This window comes from Vipera ursinii (genome assembly GCF_947247035.1).
Source record: "Vipera ursinii genome assembly, chromosome: 5".
NCBI lineage: Eukaryota > Metazoa > Chordata > Lepidosauria > Squamata > Viperidae > Vipera > Vipera ursinii.
Window position 1 is genome coordinate 4,819,453 of NC_139518.1, and position 18,292 is coordinate 4,837,744.

Sequence of the window (18,292 nt, forward strand, 5' to 3'; positions counted from 1 at the left end):
ATAATAATGGCCTTCCAGCTCTGTGAGTTTGAAGAAAAAGGTGTTGCTAGCTTGGCAGTTTTGAAAGCCGGTGATGTTCCTGTCACACTTTTTTTAATTCAGTAGTTCAAGATCTGAAAACCCATCTTAAAAGGGAGAAAACCATTTTTTTCTTCTTTTTTTTAAACTGAACTAATACAATAGAAACATTGATTAAAGGACTTTTAAAACATTGCGTACCAAGAAAAACAGTGTCCTTTTTCTTCTGGGCTCAAACCGTTCCACGAAACGGGAAAGATTGGAGTCCTTGGCCCTCTGCCCAGCTTTTTGTACTAACAGGAAATGGGCTTTCACCACAGTATCTTGACTCTTGTATCAAACAGGGTGGAATGATTGCCAGAAAACTGAGCCAGCTGTTTGCTTCCTGTAGAGTCTTCTTAGCAGGCCCTGAAAAAAATCTTATTGCATGGTTGAAGAGAACAAGCCGGGATTTTGTATATTTTCAGGCTTCGCTTGTGACTTGGGCTCCTAGAGAAAAGCTATAAAGAAAGATATTTTCACCCGTCAGGACAGATTTGCGAAAGAAACCAGTACAGTGTTTTCCCGAAAGTAAGACCTACCCCCAAAATAAGCCCTAGCTTGGTTTTTTGGGGGGTGGGTGGGCCTAATATAAGCCCTACCCCCAAAATAAACCCTAGTTTGCGGGCAAGGTGCACGACTAAAAATCAAGCTGGGGTGGGGTGTGTGTGGAGCTTCCCCACACAACCCCACACCCACTTACCGTTGCAGCCAGGACTCCCACGAATTGACACCTGCCTCGCCAGCCCACTTCCAGAAGGCCTCTGACAGCAAAATGCAGGCTGGGCGGGGGCGCTGCGTGCTTCAATCCGGAGCTCCATTCTCAGCTGCAGAGGCATTTCTTTCGGCTGCAGAAGAAGTGGGCCGGCTGGGCGGGACTATTGGTGCTGCCGCTGTGAGGTGAGACCGTGGAAAAGACACCCCCTAAATAAATAAATGAATAAATAAATAAATAAGAAAGAAAGAAAGAAAGACCTGATGCCTCTTTTGGAGGCAAAATAAAAGACCGGGTCTTATTTTCGGGGAAACATGGTATGATAGACAAAAATCAATAGATTGATTGCTTAGTGTTAGACCAGGGTGGATGAACTCATTCACTTCTTTCAATAGGTTGGACCTCAGCTAGGACTGGAGTCACAGAGGGCTCTCTCATAGGATTAGTATGAGGGCACTCTACTGAGTCAAGCTCCCCGCAGAAATCTGGGCTGAGTGGATACCTACACCTACGTTACTCATACTAAACCCTGCCTTGTGAAAAACAAGAGTTAGCTTCAGTATAAAGGCAGAGGGAGGACTAAGATACACCACATCAGTTATATTAACTATGAGGAAAGAACCAGACCATTAGCTCTTCCCTCGCGTGCTGATCAGGGGGGGACAAGGTTGACCTGACATATTGTGTGAATCCACCCAGTGGTGATTTAATCAGACTATAGTTTAGCAGCGGCTTGAGGCATGAGAGTGCCTCAAAAATGCCGAATTCACACGTAGAGATTTAACGTGCAGTATGCACTTTAATGCAAAAACCCCAGTTATCGAGGCAACAAGATGAATGAGTTGGCAAGCGATAAGTAATTGGGAAGGTGTAGTCCCGGCATGGGGCGGGCGGGGAAGGGCAAGAAAAACTGCCTACAAATGCACCATGGCTGATCATTTCTACTGAAGTGTGAACTCCATGCTGTAAACTCACTTCCCATCTGACTGGTGCCCACATCTAGAGCAGGGGTAGGCAACCTCGGCTCTTTTATGACTCATGGATTTCAACTCCCAGAATTCCTCAGTCAGCATAGCTGACTGAGGAATTCTGGGAGTTGAAGTCCATGAGTCATAAAAGAGCCGAGGTTGCCTACCCCTGATCTAGAGATATTTGCAAAACAGATGCCTCAAGGAAGAGGCAGAACCTTATTTTGCTTTTTAACATTTTTTGGCCTCGCCTGGGGCTCCTGAGATGAGGGTTATGCCGCTAGTTGCAAAGATCCTGCCTTGTGGCAGTGCCTATCAGGTGGCTTTCCCTGTTCCTTAGGCCCCCATTTTCCTAAAAGGAAACCCTTCCAAGATTGTTACTAGCGTAAAGGAGTAATGTCATTAGTAATCTCGAGTTTGTCCCCAATCTAACATTGCTCTCTTTCTCTTCTACTGACCTGCTTCCTCCTAACCCTGTGTGTGCTGCGCTTGCTGCTGCTATTCATCTGTTTTCTCGCTTTGCGTGTCTGGTTGGACCCACCTATAGCACCAGGTAGGAGAATCTGCTGTCCTTCCCCAAAGCTAATCCAGCAGATCCCTCCAAAGGACATTTGATACCAGACCCAAATTCTGAAATAGGGTTCCCATTGGGCTTCTTATAGTCACTGGCCGTTTGGCACTTGGAATAACTTTATTTTTCTCTCGGAGCAAGAGGAAAAAGGCAGAGATTCTTCTTATAATATAATGGTAATATTTAAACAGCATTCCTAATTTGAGCTATTCCAGGTTGGGGAAAGGGAGGGGGGGAGTTTGGGCTTTGTAACAAACCTACTGCAGTTCATTTGGAACCCTGAAATCTGAGCCCTGTGTGATTGATCCCATGAAGACTCCCTTTTTCTCCTCCTCCTCCAGACTAAGGAAGAGCAGTCTCAAATTACCAGCCAGGTAACTGGTCAGATTGGCTGGCGGCGCGAAGGGATCAAATACCGTCGCAATGAACTCTTCCTGGATGTTCTAGAGAGCGTGAACTTGCTAATGTCGCCACAAGGTAAGTCGGTCCGATGAACGTTCCCCAATGGGAAAGACGTCAACCAGAATAGAAGCTGGAAGGGACCTTGGAGGTCTTCTAGTCCAACCCCTTGCTCAAGCAGGAGAACCCTGTCCAATTTGAGACAAGTGGCTGGCTGGTCTCTTCTTAAAAGCCGCCTGCGATGGAGCATCCCCACAACTTCTGAAGGCAGCTTCTGCCCCGCTGGTTCTTGCTGTTAGGAAGTTTCTCGAGAATCCAGACTAGCCGTCTTCTTCCCATGCCACTCTTCCGCTCTCCCAACGCTTGCCTTTCCTTTCTTCCAGGCCAGGTGTTGAGCGCCCATGTCTCGGGGAGAGTGGTGATGAAAAGCTACCTAAGTGGGATGCCTGAATGTAAGTTTGGCATGAACGACAAGATTGTCATCGAGAAACAAGGCAAAGGGACTGCAGACGAAACAGGGAAAAGGTAAGTTGGGATGAACGGGGAGACTGGCCTTCAAGGGGTGGGTTGCTCTAAGTTAACATCTCTGTTCTTCCCTTCTCATTTGGAAAGATGCCGGAGCTTTTCTAAGGTGACTTTGGTTGCTTCCCTCCCTCGTTAAAGCAGGAGCTAAGTGAGCAGGCTGTGTGAACGTCTGCTGTGGTTTAAAGGTGCAAAGGTCTCCAAGGACACTTAAATTCTGCTCCTACTCCCATGAATTAGTTCATGCCACTCACACCATTCTCGTAATCTGAGCCTTGGTGGAGCAGTGGACTAATGCCTCCTTAAGTAACACCAGCTGCCTGCAATTAGTGCAGGTTTGCATCCCACCAGGCTCAAGGTTGACTCAGCCTTCCATCCTTCCGAGGTAGGTAAAATGAGGACCCAGATTGTTGGGGGCAATTAAGCTGACTTTGTAATAATGCCGCTTGGGGTGTGTGTGTGTGAAAGCCCTAATAAGCAGGCATATACATAGAATGAAGGCTACTGCTAAGCTTGTAAGCCGCCCTGAGTCTTCGGAGAAGGGCGGGATATAAATGGAATTAAAATAAAATAAATATTTTCAGATGAAACTGTAAGGCTGGTAAATGAATACACCCAGTATCATTCTGCATTTCACAGGCCAGCCCTAATTAGGATGTGAGAGTCTGTACATGTCCTGCTTTAAAGGAGACCGTTAGGATTGGTATACACAGAGGGCTTCCGTGCTACCACTTTTATCAACGTCTGACACTGAATTCTCTTTTTTTTTTCCCTTTTGTGTTCTGCTGACTCCAGTGAAACAGGAAGGTAGATAATCTGCTTACTGCTGTGTGCACGTATTCCTCACATTAACCCCCCCCCGCCCCTGCCGCCCTTTTTGCTTTGTGTGATTTGTGCATGTACCACCATCTTTAGACACTTCCACACAGGTCGTACCTTTGGTTGAAGGCTGAGCTGCCGTGTGCTTGTTCATAGACGAACAAAGCCGACTCAGGTGTTGCTGTCTCATCAGGTTGACCCACGAGCTTGCTTGGGTGACTTGGGCAAGATTTCATAAGGATTGAACTAGGGATAGTTTTTTTTCCCCTTAATTGAGCCAGGAGTTGGTTTCTTGGATTAACTGCGGAACAACATAGCAGAGGGAGCTGATATAGAAGCAAAATAGGACACACACACACACACCCTCCAGAATATTGGAAAGCTTGTGTCTTTCTAGTGCCCAGTTAGGGTGATGGCAGTAGCAGAACCAATTCTTTTCAGGTGTGAAAGAAGTTCTCCAGAATTCCACACTAAAAAAACCCAAGATGCTTTAACCATTAATGGCAAAATTAACCATTGAGTCAAGACGGCGTGGTGGCTGCTGGTTTTTGCCGAGTTTATTTTCACGGCCTCGAAATAGCAACGTTTTATAACTCTAGATCATTCAATACGGGTAGACCTCGACTTACAGGCCTTCATTTAGTGACCGTTCAGAGTTACAGCAGAACTGGGGGAAAAAGTGACTTAGGACCGTTTTTCACACTTATAACCTCTACAGGGTCATCCTCCAGGGTCACGTGATCAAAATTCGGATGCTGGGCAACTGGCTCATATTTATGACGGTGGCGGTGTCCCGGGGTGTCACGTGACTCCCCCTTTTGCGACCTTCTGCCAAGCAAAGTCAGTGGGAAAGCCAGAGTCGCCTAACAACCCTGTCACTAACTTAACAACTGCAGTGATTCACTTAACAAACCGCGGCAAGAAAAGTCGTAAAATGGGGCAAGACTCACTTAGCAACAGATATGCTAGACTCATTTGTGGTCGTTTTAAGTGGAAGACTACCTGTAATCAGAGCAGCAACCTTTGTACGTTAATTTAGGAGAGAGTAATGGACAGGCTGCTCTGAAGATGCAAAACCCCAAGTTGGACCTTTCCATTTCTATTTTTGAGAAGGCTATTCAGACAGCATCCTCTGAAGCAGATCTGAGCTGCATCCCCCTGAAATCTGAGCTCTGTGTGTGTGTGTGACGCAAGTTGCATCTGATGCCCCTCCTGTGTCTTGAGCATTGGCTCTCTGTCCTGAAGTGCAGCTGGCATTCTGTCCTTGAATGACTTGGCTGGCTAAGTCGTTCGGCTTGCTCCCACCCAGTAGTTGCTTTCTGCAAGATTTGCAGTGAGGTTTTGTTGATGTCGGATGGTCTCTGAAGTTTTTGCCTTTTCTGCAGCGGAAGGGAATTATTATTATTTTTTTTAGTAACCTGCTTTGGGGGGGGGGGAAGAAAAAAAAGAACGGCTTCTCGTAAAGGGAACCTCGTGCACCTTTTGCTCTTGCTGAAACCGGAAGACAAAGCCTGGTTTTTGCTTCCTTTTGAACCTTGTGCTGAGCCTTAAAATGTGGCTTACTTCATTTTGAGTCAACCTGGGTTATGAACCCTGTTACTACCAGGCTTTGTAAACTCTGGTTTGTGGCTTAGTGGTACATCTGAAGTCAGCCAGGGTGGCCTATCCGTCAAATTGTATTTTCAAACAAAGATGAGTTAATACCCAGTTATACCCAGCCCGAAACCTATCACTCCCGTTCCGAGTATGCTTTTAAGGACAGGCATGTTTGAACGAGTCTGATGGGGCTGCAGTTCCTCAGCTGGGCTGGCGTGGGCAAACATGGGTCCAGCCAGATAAGCTGTTGCTTGAATCTTCCTGGCGATGCCCGTGGCTTTGAAGAACTCCTGGTTTCCAGAAAGACTGTCCTTATTTTGAATACTTCTGTGACTTAGCCTTCATGTGTGAGACCAGATTTTCTGTCTAGAGCAGGGGGTCTTCAAACGTGGCCCTTTTATGACTTGTGGACTTCAAGTCCCAGAATTCCTCAGCCAGGCATGCCTGGCTGAGGAATTCTGGGACTTGAAGTCCACAAATCATAAAAGGGCCACGTTTGAAGACCCCCTGCTCTAGAGTTTTGCAGGGGAGAGCTTGAATGCCGCAGCTGTAGACCTCAGACCGATTTTGATCCTTCTGCTTCTGTGTCCTAGTGGGAAGCAGTCAATTGCCATCGACGACTGCACTTTTCACCAATGTGTGAGACTCAGCAAGTTTGACTCGGAGAGGAGTATCAGCTTCATCCCACCCGACGGAGAGTTTGAGCTCATGAGGTGAGGCTGCCGGGAAGAACTTTGTAGGTCCATTGCTCGGGAGCAGTGATGGCGAACCTTTTAGAGGCCGAGTGCCCAAACTGCAACCCAAAACCCACTTATGTATCGTCAGGTGCCAGGTGGGCGTGGCCCATTGGGTGGGCGTGGCCGCAGTGGTAACGGCAGACTGGATGGGACTAAGAAGTTCAATCGATCAATTCCAACTTTGTGAGATTTTTTTTTCCTGCGAGAAGTTGAAATCGATTGATTGAACCTTTTTTTTTTGGCACATGGCAGCAGAGGCCTAAAGCGAAAAGGTTTTTATAAAACCCAGTTGAAGGCCTAGGACTGGGGCGACGGCGCGCGTGCCCACAGAGAGGGCTCTGCGTACCACTTTTTGCCACCACGGCTCTGGAGTGTGATCTCTGCAGTCAGTTATTTACCGAATTCTGCATGGCTTCTTGTAAAAGAAAAACAAAAGTGCCAAGATGTTTGACAATCAGAATGAAACACAACCCAACTGGAAGTCCTCCTAACATAGAGGGGCCCAATCAGAAGCTCTAGGACTGTACACACTCCTGAGCCTGTTTATTTTTATTTTATTTTATTTCAATATATTTTTTATTTTACCACTTCCAGGGCCCCTACTGGCTGGGATTACCCTTTGGCATTAGATTCATAGGCCCAGAAGTAATTTCTAGGAGAACTTTCAATCACGTGTGCCCTAAATGTGCCTCTTTCAAATATGGGTTAGGTATTTCCAGTCAGAATTTTGAAATGTGCCTCGTAATTGGGCTAGTGAAACTGTTTTATCAAGAAAGGTGCTTGTCCTCTTAACTATACCTGTGCCAACCTCGTTTGGCTACCCCCAGTTTGGATAGCCAGGTTTAGGGGTAATTTAAGGTGTACACTCACTTTTAGTACAACCGGCTCAAGAAATATAATACAGCAGAGTGATGTCAGTATTAGAGGGCAAACAAATTATATACATGAAATCTGTGCTGGAAAAAAAGGTAAAACCTTTGGGCAGGGATCTTCAGACTTGGCCCTTTTATGACTTGTGGACTTCAACTCCCAGAATTCCTCAGCCAGGAACGCTGAGTCGTTGCATTTTTCTTGGGCAGGGGTAGGCAACCTTGGCTCTTTCATGACTCGTGGACTTCAACTCCTAGAATTCCAGCACGGCTCAGCTTGGAAACCTCTCCCTTTCCCCTCAGCATGGCTGGCTCAGGAATTCTGGGAATTGAAGTCTACGAGTCATAAAAGACCCAAGGTTGCCTACCCCTGGTCTTGGGGAAAGCCTTAGTTCATTGATCAGCCCAAGCTACTTGCAACCGGAGTCCAAAAGAACTAACCAGCACTACAGTAAACAGCGTGCTTGGAACAAACCAACGGTTGCAGCTGTTTTATTATTCGCTTTATTTTATGACTTACTTGGTTTTCCATCTCACAGTGGTGAGTCTGGGATATGCAGAATGGTTAAAATAAAACACAAAGACACGACATACATCCTCCAGCATTGGAAGATGAAGCAGCAGCCCCATTCATGGCGAAGCGCGTCAACAACAGCTGAGCTTCCTTAACTTCCTGACCTCAAATGCTGGGACAGCAGCCAGATCTTTGATGCCTGGTGAAAGACGAATAGGATTGGGGCCATCTGGGTCTCTGGGGGAAATGCTGTTTCAGAGGGCAGGCACTGCCACTGAACAACTGCAGCTCTGGGGTGCAACAAAATGTCACTGTTTGACAGGAAGGACACAGAGCAGGCCCTGTCCATTGGATCTGGAGGGGTACATACAGACAATGGGAGAAATAGCCTGGTTACATAACCAGTTTTTTGAATCTTACCCAGCAGCTTAACCTGGATCTTAACCTAATGTCTACCCGGGAGCCGGTCCAGTAATGAGAAATGCCAAACTGCCTGTACTGTTGCATTAAGAACCTATAGCTTCTGAATGCTCTTCAAGGGCACCCACCTGTGCAGTGCGTTGCAGCAGTCCAAATGGGAGGTGATTAAAGTGTGTGACTCACGGCTTCTGGTTTGCGCGTGTGGCGCTTCCGGACGTTCAGGAAGAGCTCTCTCCCTGCCATCTGATCTTTCTTCCTTGGAGGACCCTGAAAAGGGTTGAAGGTCGCCTGGAGGGGCGACCACCGTGAGGAGGCTCTCCTTGTGATCGCGGAAGGGTGGGAGCCCTCTGCTTGAATCCAGAGCAACTCCTTTGGCCCGAAGAAGAAATCGGCCATCTTAATGGCCGTTAAGCCGTTCCCTTCCGAAAGCCCAAAGCACCATCTAGTACAACAAAGCAATCTGGAGGACCTCGGTGAGATCTTACCTTTCTTATTCCCCTATTTTCCTATGGGACTTTTCCAAAAATTTCCTTCCCCTCTTTGGAGAGACCGGCGACTGCATACTTGGGGAATAAACTTTAAAACCTTAAAAGAAATCAAATGACTAAGCAAAGAAATTAAGCAACCTTATTTATACTTATTAATAAGCTTTTATTTTTGTGGGGATCTACTACCCTTTTTTCTGCTTAAGCTGTGGATTAAGGGAAGAAAAAATGGACTAATTGAACAAAAGTTTTATATTAATTTGAAAAAAGATTTTACATCTTCTATATGCTATTGACATCTTGTGGCGATACTTGGTATAGCAAGTAAAAAAAATGTTATTGTGAGAGCTGACTGAATAACAGAGCTGTCCTTGACATTATCTTCAAAGATAAGAATTGGGAACACCTGGCACTGAAAACAAGTTTTAGGAATACTGGAGGTGGACAATCATTGACTATTATTAAAACAGCCTACATGAAAGACCTATCTGCAAACATCAACAAAATGGAGGAATATATTCCACCACTTAACTACAAACATACTAGACACAATCTTGGCAATGACTGAGCAAATCAAAGCCAAACTGCAAGATAAATCTGACAGCTTAAAGCTACCAAACCAAACTTTGACCTTAAATGATGAATTGACAATACAAAAACAAACAGAAGTGGAAATTAACATTAAAATAGGAGACTCTAAAGTACAACAAATACAATTTACAGAGAACTTTGAAGCCCAAACCTCGACCTCAACTATAAAATCTACAACTCAAAAAACAATAGTACCCGAAGAAAGCAACATCAAGAGGGAAGATATTAAAGGCCTTCAAATTCAGTACCTTGAGGACCCAGCCAATCAAACGACAACCATAACACCAGTTACTACTTCTTACCTAAGCCAGATGGAATCGGAAGAAGAAAAAGACCAGACTGAACTAATGACAATTATATTACACCAAACATCGAAAACTGAGCTATTAAAGCAACACTTCAATGATTACAAAGGGGACACTTTTTTTGTAAAACTGATATTTGGATGGTCTCCTTGGGTTGAAACAATGTTTGTAGGAAGAAAAGGAGACACATCTGACAATCTAAAGGCAGCAATATGGAAGCCTGATAGGCCCAAAAAGAAGGCGAGAATTAGATTTTAAAAATTAGACTTGTCTCTTTCTTGGGACTTGTAAGGATAGAGCTTAAAAAATTTCTTTTAATGGGCTAAGGGGAATCTTTAAAAAATATAAACTGATTTTATAGGTTTTAGATTTTTAAGGGAAAACAAAATTAAACTAGTAGAACATAACTCTGAATCATATTATAGAATCTGGAATGATATAATAAAAGATATTAATAATTGATGAACTATTAAGATGACAAATAGAATTTACTTGTAAAAAATAAGAATGTATTGAAATGAATGTAAGTGCTGTAGATAGGTTAATTACTTTTTAATGAAATAGGGAAATGTGGGTTACCCGAAAATTAAGTTTTTCTTTTTATGTATCATAGGCTATTCTGAAATATTCTATTGCAATTAGGTAAAGCTTAAAAACAGGACATGGATATGTTTAAGTGAAAATATATTGAAAATTCTTCTAATTGATTATGTCACAATTAGAAATGTATTAATTTGATTAATTTGATTATGTTATAACTAAAGGGAATCGGAGAGGGAATCTTTGTTGATGTAACTTGAGCTATTTACAAATAATTTGTTATTTGCTATTGTTTACTTTTGATTACCCAACCACCGTATTGCTTCACAAATACCTGAATGTAAAATTAAAAAATTAATAAAACTTGTACAAAAAAAAAGGAAAGTGTGTCACTCACCATGAGCAAGGCCTGCCCATCCAGGAATGGGCACAATTGGCTCACGATCAGTGGTATTGAAAGCCTCTGAGTGATGAAGGAGGGGCAGGATGGATGCACTGTCCCTACTGTGGACCTGCTGGAACTCACTGATGACCACAGTCGGTGCCATGTCAGCACTATAACCGGCCCTGGCATAAAACATGCCGATAACCCACTTCTAGGAGCTGTAAGCCAATCAAAGTCTCAGAAATCTTCCCCAAAATGGCTAGGTTGAAGGTTGTCTTGATCCATTAGATCCAGCAGTGGTCTCTTGAGGAGGAGTTACGTGAAGGTTCATAGAATAAGTATCTTTTTCAGTTTAGCTAAGAGTTAAAGAAATTGTTGAAAAATAGGACTGAAATAATCCGTGAGACTAAAGTGCTGGTAAGTGTCAGATAGGTTTTCAATTACGAGTATTTGCTGGTTGTATGGGCAGTGACAGATTCCTCTCTTCCATTGTGTAAGTGTTGTTTATTCTTTTCCACCAGGTACCGAACCACTAAGGATATTATTTTGCCATTCCGTGTCATCCCCCTGGTACGTGAGGTGGGACGCACCAAACTGGAGGTGAAGGTGGTGATCAAATCTAACTTTAAGCCTTCCCTCTTGGCTCAGAAAATAGAGGTAAGCACCTAGCACAGGGGTAGGCAACCTTGGCTCTTTCATGACTTGTGGACTTCAATACCCAGAATTCCTGAAGCAGCCATGCTGACTCAGGAATTCTGGGAGTTGAAATCCATGAGTCATAAAAGAGCCACTGTTGCCTAGCCCTGACCTAGCATAAGCACCATTCTCTTTGGCTGGCTGCACATTTGTTGCCTTTGCATCATTTTGATAAAAAGTTTTGTTTTTTACCCATTTTGCGTACTTCTAAATGAGCTTAAAACTATGATGTTGGAAATGTTATTGGGCGAGTTGTAAATCTCAACAATATTGGAAAAAAGGATGCATTGTGGAGTGGAACACATTCTGAAAGTCCTAATCTTAAAACCTGATATATTGTCAGAATCCATTTATATCACATTCATAAATGTATGTTAGGGACGCGGTGGCTCAGTGGGTTAGGACACTGAGCTTGTCGATCAGAAGGTCGGCAGTTTGGTGGATCGAATCCCGAGTGCCGTGTAGCAGAGTGAGTGCCTGTTACTCGTCCCAGCTTCTGCCAACCTAGCAGTTCGAAAGCACGTAAAAATGCAAGTAGAAAAATAGGGACCACTACGGTGGGAAGGTAACAGCGTTCCGTGCTAGTCATGCTGGCCAAATGACCACGGAGACGTCCTCGGACAAGCGCTGGCTCTTTGGCTTTGAAACGGAGATGAGCACCGGCCCCTAGAGTCAGAAACGACTAGCACACATGTGCGGGGGAACCTTTACCTTTACCTTTAAATGTATGTTTAAAATATTACCTCCCCCCCATGGATTCTGCCATCTCCCGAGGAAGGAGGAGCATATGTGGATTCAGCCTGCCTTAGGTTATTTCAAAGACCAAGGGAACTTTTTGAACTGGGGGGGAACAAAATGGAGGGTTAGAGAAGAAGGCATCTGGCTTGTGTCTTCTTTTAATTCTGGAGAGGAAGAAGGCAATAACCATAAAGATTCGAAGTTCCTTTTTCCCCCCCACAAAAGGGATGACACGAAGTAGAAGGATGGGGGCTGACCAAATGGGGTTGAGGGAAGGGGGGTTGAACCGGGTGCCCTTTATAAAATTTCAATTTGTAAAACAATACTAAGTCCTGTCTTGTATTCCCACAACCAAGCTTGTCCTAGTAAAGATTCCTTTTGGATTAGAACTGACTCCCAAGATTTTTTGTCTTCCTAAGACGTGGATTGGGGTGGGTCCTGACATATATATTTTTACCAAATTTCATTGAAGTATATATCCTTTCAAAATGGATTGAATTGATATTCTCCAGGTCAGTGTTGGCAAGGATTTTATATGCCTTTTATTGTAAAAGATCTGATGTTCCCTCTTCAGAAGAATGGCTAAACTCTGAGAGTGTGTCTTGGCGTCTAGTATAGCCTTGCATTTAAAAAGTAAATCTGATGTAGAATTTAGTTTTAACTGGAAACCATTTTTGAACTAAAATCTTATACCCAGAATCATGCCACATCCAAAACTGGGTCTTCAGAGATTAGTTCTTAACCTGATGTATAACTTATATTATTAATTTAATGCTGTATTGACCAGCTATGGCCTTTACTGGAATTTCACTATTAAATGAAAGCTCAACAGTGACTTGAGGATTTTGATTAGAAAGTAGATATGAAATACTTTTCAACAATGTGAACTTCCGGTGATAGAGCACGTTTGTGCTATGATATTTAAAATTTGTTACTTGTACAGCTAAGATTTCCCCACCTGCACCAGATTTGCCTATATGTGCCACCTTTTTTATAATCTTAAAATACATTAATTAAAAATCAATAGAACAAAAGGAAAGGGAAGCGATAACAGAACATTGAGCTTCAGTTATAATGGTGATTAAGAGCAGCCGTACTTGTTGAGTTATGGGCACTTAATAAAAGCCTTGGGAAGCATAAATGGGAAGAATTTCTCGCAAGGAGTCCTGTAATCAAGCTAAGGCCAATCTTAATTGAGCTCCATCTGGCAAATGTGATCTCGTCAGTGGGAAGAGAGGAAAGAGTTAGTGATGATGAGGAAGCCTTCGGAAAGCAGGGGGTGAAATTCAAGGGTGGAGGAATAAGGAGGAGCAGAACAGAAGTGTAAAAGACATAGAAACATAGAATTTCCGTAATATTACTTTAGGTTTAAAGACAATGCAATGGTGCAGCGCCCTCCACGTTCTGAGCTTTTTGATTATCAAATTGTGATAACGATTTTTAGGGAATTCTTCATGTTTCTTTCTGTTGGTACAGGTGGTCCTCAACTTATGACTGTAACCGAGCCCAGAATTAGCAGGCAATCGTTAAGCAGGTCACCACCAGACTGGGCCCAATTTTATGATCCATTTTTGTGACAGTCATTAAATAAATGAGGTGGCCATTAAGTAAAGCCATTTTAGTCAGTGGGCTTTTTTTTTCTTTTTCTTTTTGTTTGGGCCAGAAACCAAAAATAAACATGGGCGTAGTTGTAAATTGTAGCCACATTATGACTGCGGGAGGCTGCAAACAACAGTAAATGTGGGCTGGCTTCTAGGTGTCCGAAATGCAATCACGTGACCTGGGAGGGGGGGCGGTAAGCGACTGTCAGAACTTCGAAACCCTGTTGTATACAGTTCTGGGGAACTCCACTGCAACTTCAAGCCTAAGCAATGGGTTGTAAGTTGGGTGCTTGTTGTTGTTAGCTGTGAAGTCGCGACCCCATGGACAATGTTCCTCCAGGCCTTAATTTTTTTAAAAATTTTTTAATTCCATTTATATCCCGCCCTTCTCTGAAGACTCAGGGCGGCTTACAAGCTTAGCAGTAGCCTTCATTCTATGTATATGCCTGCTTATTAGGGCTTTCACACCTCCCCCCCCAAGCGGCATTATTACAAAGTCAGCTTAATTGCCCCCAACAATCTGGGTCCTCATTTTACCTACCTCGGAAGGATGGAAGGCTGAGCCAACCTTGAGCCTGGTGGGATGCGAACCTGCACTAATTGCAGGCAGCTGGTGTTATTTAAGGAGGCATTAGCCCACTGCTCCACCAGGCCTTCCTGTCCTCCACCATCTTCTGGAGTCCACTTAGGCTCACGCCTACTGCTTCAGTGACTCCATCCAGCCACCTCGTTCTCTGTCGTCCCCTTCTTCTCTTGCCCTCAACCTTTCCCAGCATTAGGCTCTTCTCCAGTGAGTCCTTCCTTCTCATTAGGTGGCCAAAGTATTTGAGTTTTAGCTTCAGGATCTGGCCTTCTAAAGAGCAGTCAGGGTTGATCTCCTCTAGGACTGACCGTTTGATCACCTTACAGTCCAAGGGACTCGCAGGAGTCTTCTCCAGCAAAGTTGGGTGCAATCCTCCCCAAATGATTTTCTTGCTCTTTCTCGGGCGTGCATTTTCACTTTTAAGCTGGCTACCTTCTCTTCCTTTACAAAAACAAAACAAAACAAAGCCACCCCAACCCCCCCCCCACCATCTTTTTGACCCAAGCAGCATATATGCGACTCAAATAAATATATCTTCCAGGTGCGAATCCCGACTCCTCTCAATACTAGTGGTGTACAAGTCATCTGCATGAAAGGAAAAGCAAAATACAAAGCCAGCGAGAATGCCATTGTCTGGAAGTAAGTGGCACGGTTTCTGAATTTGGGCAGCTGGAGCTCTGGGCAAACTTACTGGGTGGTTGCTGGCACTGGGAGAGGTTGTGCTTCCCCTCCACACTTTGGCAACTTTTAAGGCTTCTGCACTTCAGCTCCCAGAATTCCCTATAGCAGCATGGCCGGCTACGAAATTCTGGGAATTGGGGGGAAAAAAAAAGCACAAGTCTTGAAAGTTACCAAGTTTGGAACGCCCTGCTCTAAGCTGAGCCAGATGGGAGTGTGCTTAGGATACTTGTGCCCATCTTAAGCGACAGTTTCTTTTTTTCAATGTCGTAGAATTAAAAGGATGGCTGGAATGAAAGAGTCTCAGATCAGCGCAGAGATAGAGCTGCTTCCCACCAACGACAAGAAAAAATGGGCTCGGCCACCCATCTCTATGAACTTTGAGGTAAGCAGCCGCGTTCTTCCTAAGAGCTTGCCAGGAACAGGAAGTACGGCATGGAAACATCTGAGGGGCTGGAGCAGCCCCATCGTCTGGCCTCTTGGTGGTACCAAGGCACCTGCCAAACATTTCCTTCCCAGCCTTTGTAAAATGCGTCCCATCTCTTCCCTGGAGTCCTCGGCAAACGTATAGGCCAGTGATGGCGAACCTTTTAGAGACCAAGTGCCCAAACCGCAACCCCAAACCTACTTATTTATCGCCAGGGCCGCATTAGCATTGTGGTGCCGTCGGGGTGGGGGACAGGGAGGCATCTCTGAGTGCTGCCTCTGGCACGCAAAAACGGGCCACCGTACTGCAAGGCGCAAAAATGGCCGCCACCACGCCACTGGGTGTAGATACAAGGTGCTGCACCACACAAGAACAGGACAGGGCTAGTGAGTATCACGCAGGCACTAGCCCCGCCCCATTTGCAACACGTGCGTGCTCGTGGCCCTGGGCACACATGCATGCATGCATGCATGCATGTAAAATGCTTCCCCCTCCCTTTTCTTCCAGTCCGCCAATCAACAATGGTTGGTGACCTCTGCTCTACCACCTTTACTCGAGCTTGCTAGTCGGCCGCTTCGCCTCCTTTGTGCTGGGTGGGGCTTCTGCTGTAGGTGGCCTGATGGACTTGATGCTGGTGGCGGTGGCGCGCATACCAACAGAGGGCTCCGAGTGCCACCTCTGGCATGAGTGCCATAGGTTCGCCACCATTGGTATAGGCAATCCTCAAAAAAAAAAAATCCAAACCTTTGCAACATCCTCTCTTTCCAGAATCATGTTTTCTTGCCTTGTGACCCCTTCAAATGAAAGGATTGATGAAAACCTAGCTTAAATGAGGGAAGGTTACGGGATAATTTTTGTCCGTAACCCACGAGGAGAGTTGAGTTTGCCTCGTGCGTTTGTGTGAAGGCTACCTTCGAAATGGAGGCTCAGCTAAGGGGCTCTCTTTCAGGGAAAGTAAGGGGAATCTCCTTTTAGCCAACAAGCGAGACGTACTGATAAAGCTCCCATCTCTTTTTCTTCCCTATTTTGTGTTCCGCTAGAGAAATTCTCTTGTGTCTCAAATTAGACTAACGATCGGCAGCCCAGTAAGTCTCCTCTTGGCTTAACCGAAGATTCGGAAAGGGCGAGCTTTTGAAAGGGAGACGTAAGACGCTCACTTTCCCACCCTTGTATTCTGCCCTTGTCCAGGTTCCCTTTGCGCCTTCCGGGCTAAAGGTGCGCTACCTGAAAGTCTTTGAGCCAAAGCTGAACTACAGTGACCACGATGTGATCAAATGGGTGAGATACATCGGCAGGAGCGGGATCTACGAGACAAGATGCTAGCCCCGTGCAGCTCTCTCTCTCTCTCTCACACACACACACCTTTGGGTCTCGACATTCAAGAGCGTTTCACTGGCCCATCCTCCATGCGGCGGCTGGAAGCTGGAAACCTGCAGCTGCTCTTTGGGGAGGAGAAAAAAAAAAAGGGGACACCGGCACCTTCTTTGATTCAGTTACTGTTGGAGAAGCAGCTGGCATCAGGTGGTTTGAGAATCTGGCTCATGTCTTGCTTCTGTCCCAGGATGTAAAAGGGCCAGTCTAATACCACCCCCTTGTGGTCATTTTAGGGAACATCCACCATGTGATAAACCCCCTCCCCCCCTTTCTGTTGTCACTACTTGCATTATATCCTAGTATTTTTTTTGGAAATCCTTGTGCATATATGTATCGGTAGAATAGACAAGAAATCATAGACTGGACAGCCCTTGGAATTAATTCTGGCTCCTATACTTGGCTCTTGCTGTTGTAATTGTTGTTGTGCGGCAAAGGTGGGAATATACCTCATTGCTTTTCACCTGCAGCTTGAGGAGGGTTTGTGACCAAAATGTCTTTTGAGGGTTATTATCATGGACGGGTGAGGATAGCAAAGAATTGCACTTGCCTCGAAAAAGGCAAGTTCCTTGGAGCGCTGGCGATGGCTGACAAAGCCAGTACCTTTTCTCTCTCATACACAATCCCTACCCCCTCCCCTTCGCCCCCTCCCCCACCCCAAAATAAATAAATAAAATAAAAATCTGGCATCTAGCTGAGGAGAGACTGATTTGATCAGTCACATCCAAAGGATTTGTCCTTGGATTTTAAGAATTGGCTGGCAATCTTTCCTCCTCGTCTTTTCCTCCTCCCATCTTCATTTTGCCCAAACGGCTTACGCTTTCTCCTACTAAAAGCTTTTGGGTCAACGGAAATGCTGCTGCAATCCACAATCCTCTGCTTCAAGGTGGTGTGGTCTCCCATTTTGTACACGTGTGATTGTCCAGTTATAAATATAATAAAAGTATATAGAACCAACAGTTTTGTGAGCTCTTCATGGGGATGTTCTGGGCCAGAGGCCTTGCCAGGCTGCTGTCTCCGTTCCAGGGAACGTGCTGTAACAGTTAATTGTACATCCGAAGTGCACTGTTGGTCGTCTACAATCAACAAATTCTGTGGCTTGGTCTCGAGGTACTGTAGCAGTGGTCTAAGATTGGGTAGGCGAAGAACTGGTTAGGAGGACCTCCATTGTCTGCCGGAGGGAAACACCAAAGCCGTCACACGATTTTCCATCTACGAAGTGGAAGCAGACTAAAACACAATCTTCCGTCAACCAAACCTGCGTGACCTATTGGTTGTCGCAGAGACTGCTGGGAAATTCTAAAGCGGGCCATTGCTTTATGGACTCCAATCAGTTGTACAAGACAAGAATACGCAAAAACTACCTGTTAACGGTCCTGGGATAATCCAGTGTGTTCCTGGAGCATTATTCAGATTTTCTCTTTGAAAACGCTGGTCTGGCGCATGTTTGTCAAGGGCAGTGTGAATTACTCTTTTGGAATTACTCCTTTCACCTTCCGAAAAGATGACTTGGCCACTGACAAATGAATTGCGGGAGAGTAAAATAAGCATTCTGGGAAAACCAGGTGAGGTGGGGAGGCAGAGTATCTCTCCCGTGTGAGCCACATTCAGTGGTGGTTCAGGGTACCCAGAAAGACAATTCAGTAAACCCAGATGGAATCTCCAGTGTGAGACGCTCCCATTTAGTTGCTCGGAGATGTAAAGA

At 45.0% G+C, this 18,292-nt stretch overlaps 1 protein-coding gene across 2 annotated transcripts in view; it reads left to right on the forward strand.

The window, feature by feature from the left end:
* Positions 1 to 17,544, forward strand: part of AP2M1 (adaptor related protein complex 2 subunit mu 1) — a 41,748-nt gene extending 24,204 nt beyond the window's left edge. For both annotated transcript variants that reach the window (XM_083364001.1, XM_083364002.1), the window contains exons 5-11: positions 2,653 to 2,788; positions 3,094 to 3,235; positions 6,241 to 6,360; positions 11,015 to 11,150; positions 14,653 to 14,750; positions 15,063 to 15,174; positions 16,405 to 17,544. In XM_083364001.1, coding sequence (XP_083220127.1) covers positions 2,653 to 2,788; positions 3,094 to 3,235; positions 6,241 to 6,360; positions 11,015 to 11,150; positions 14,653 to 14,750; positions 15,063 to 15,174; positions 16,405 to 16,539 — 879 coding nt within the window. In that variant the 3' untranslated portion in view covers positions 16,540 to 17,544. The remainder of the gene's footprint in view (positions 1 to 2,652; positions 2,789 to 3,093; positions 3,236 to 6,240; positions 6,361 to 11,014; positions 11,151 to 14,652; positions 14,751 to 15,062; positions 15,175 to 16,404) is intronic.
* The last annotated feature ends 748 nt before the right edge of the window (positions 17,545 to 18,292 follow it).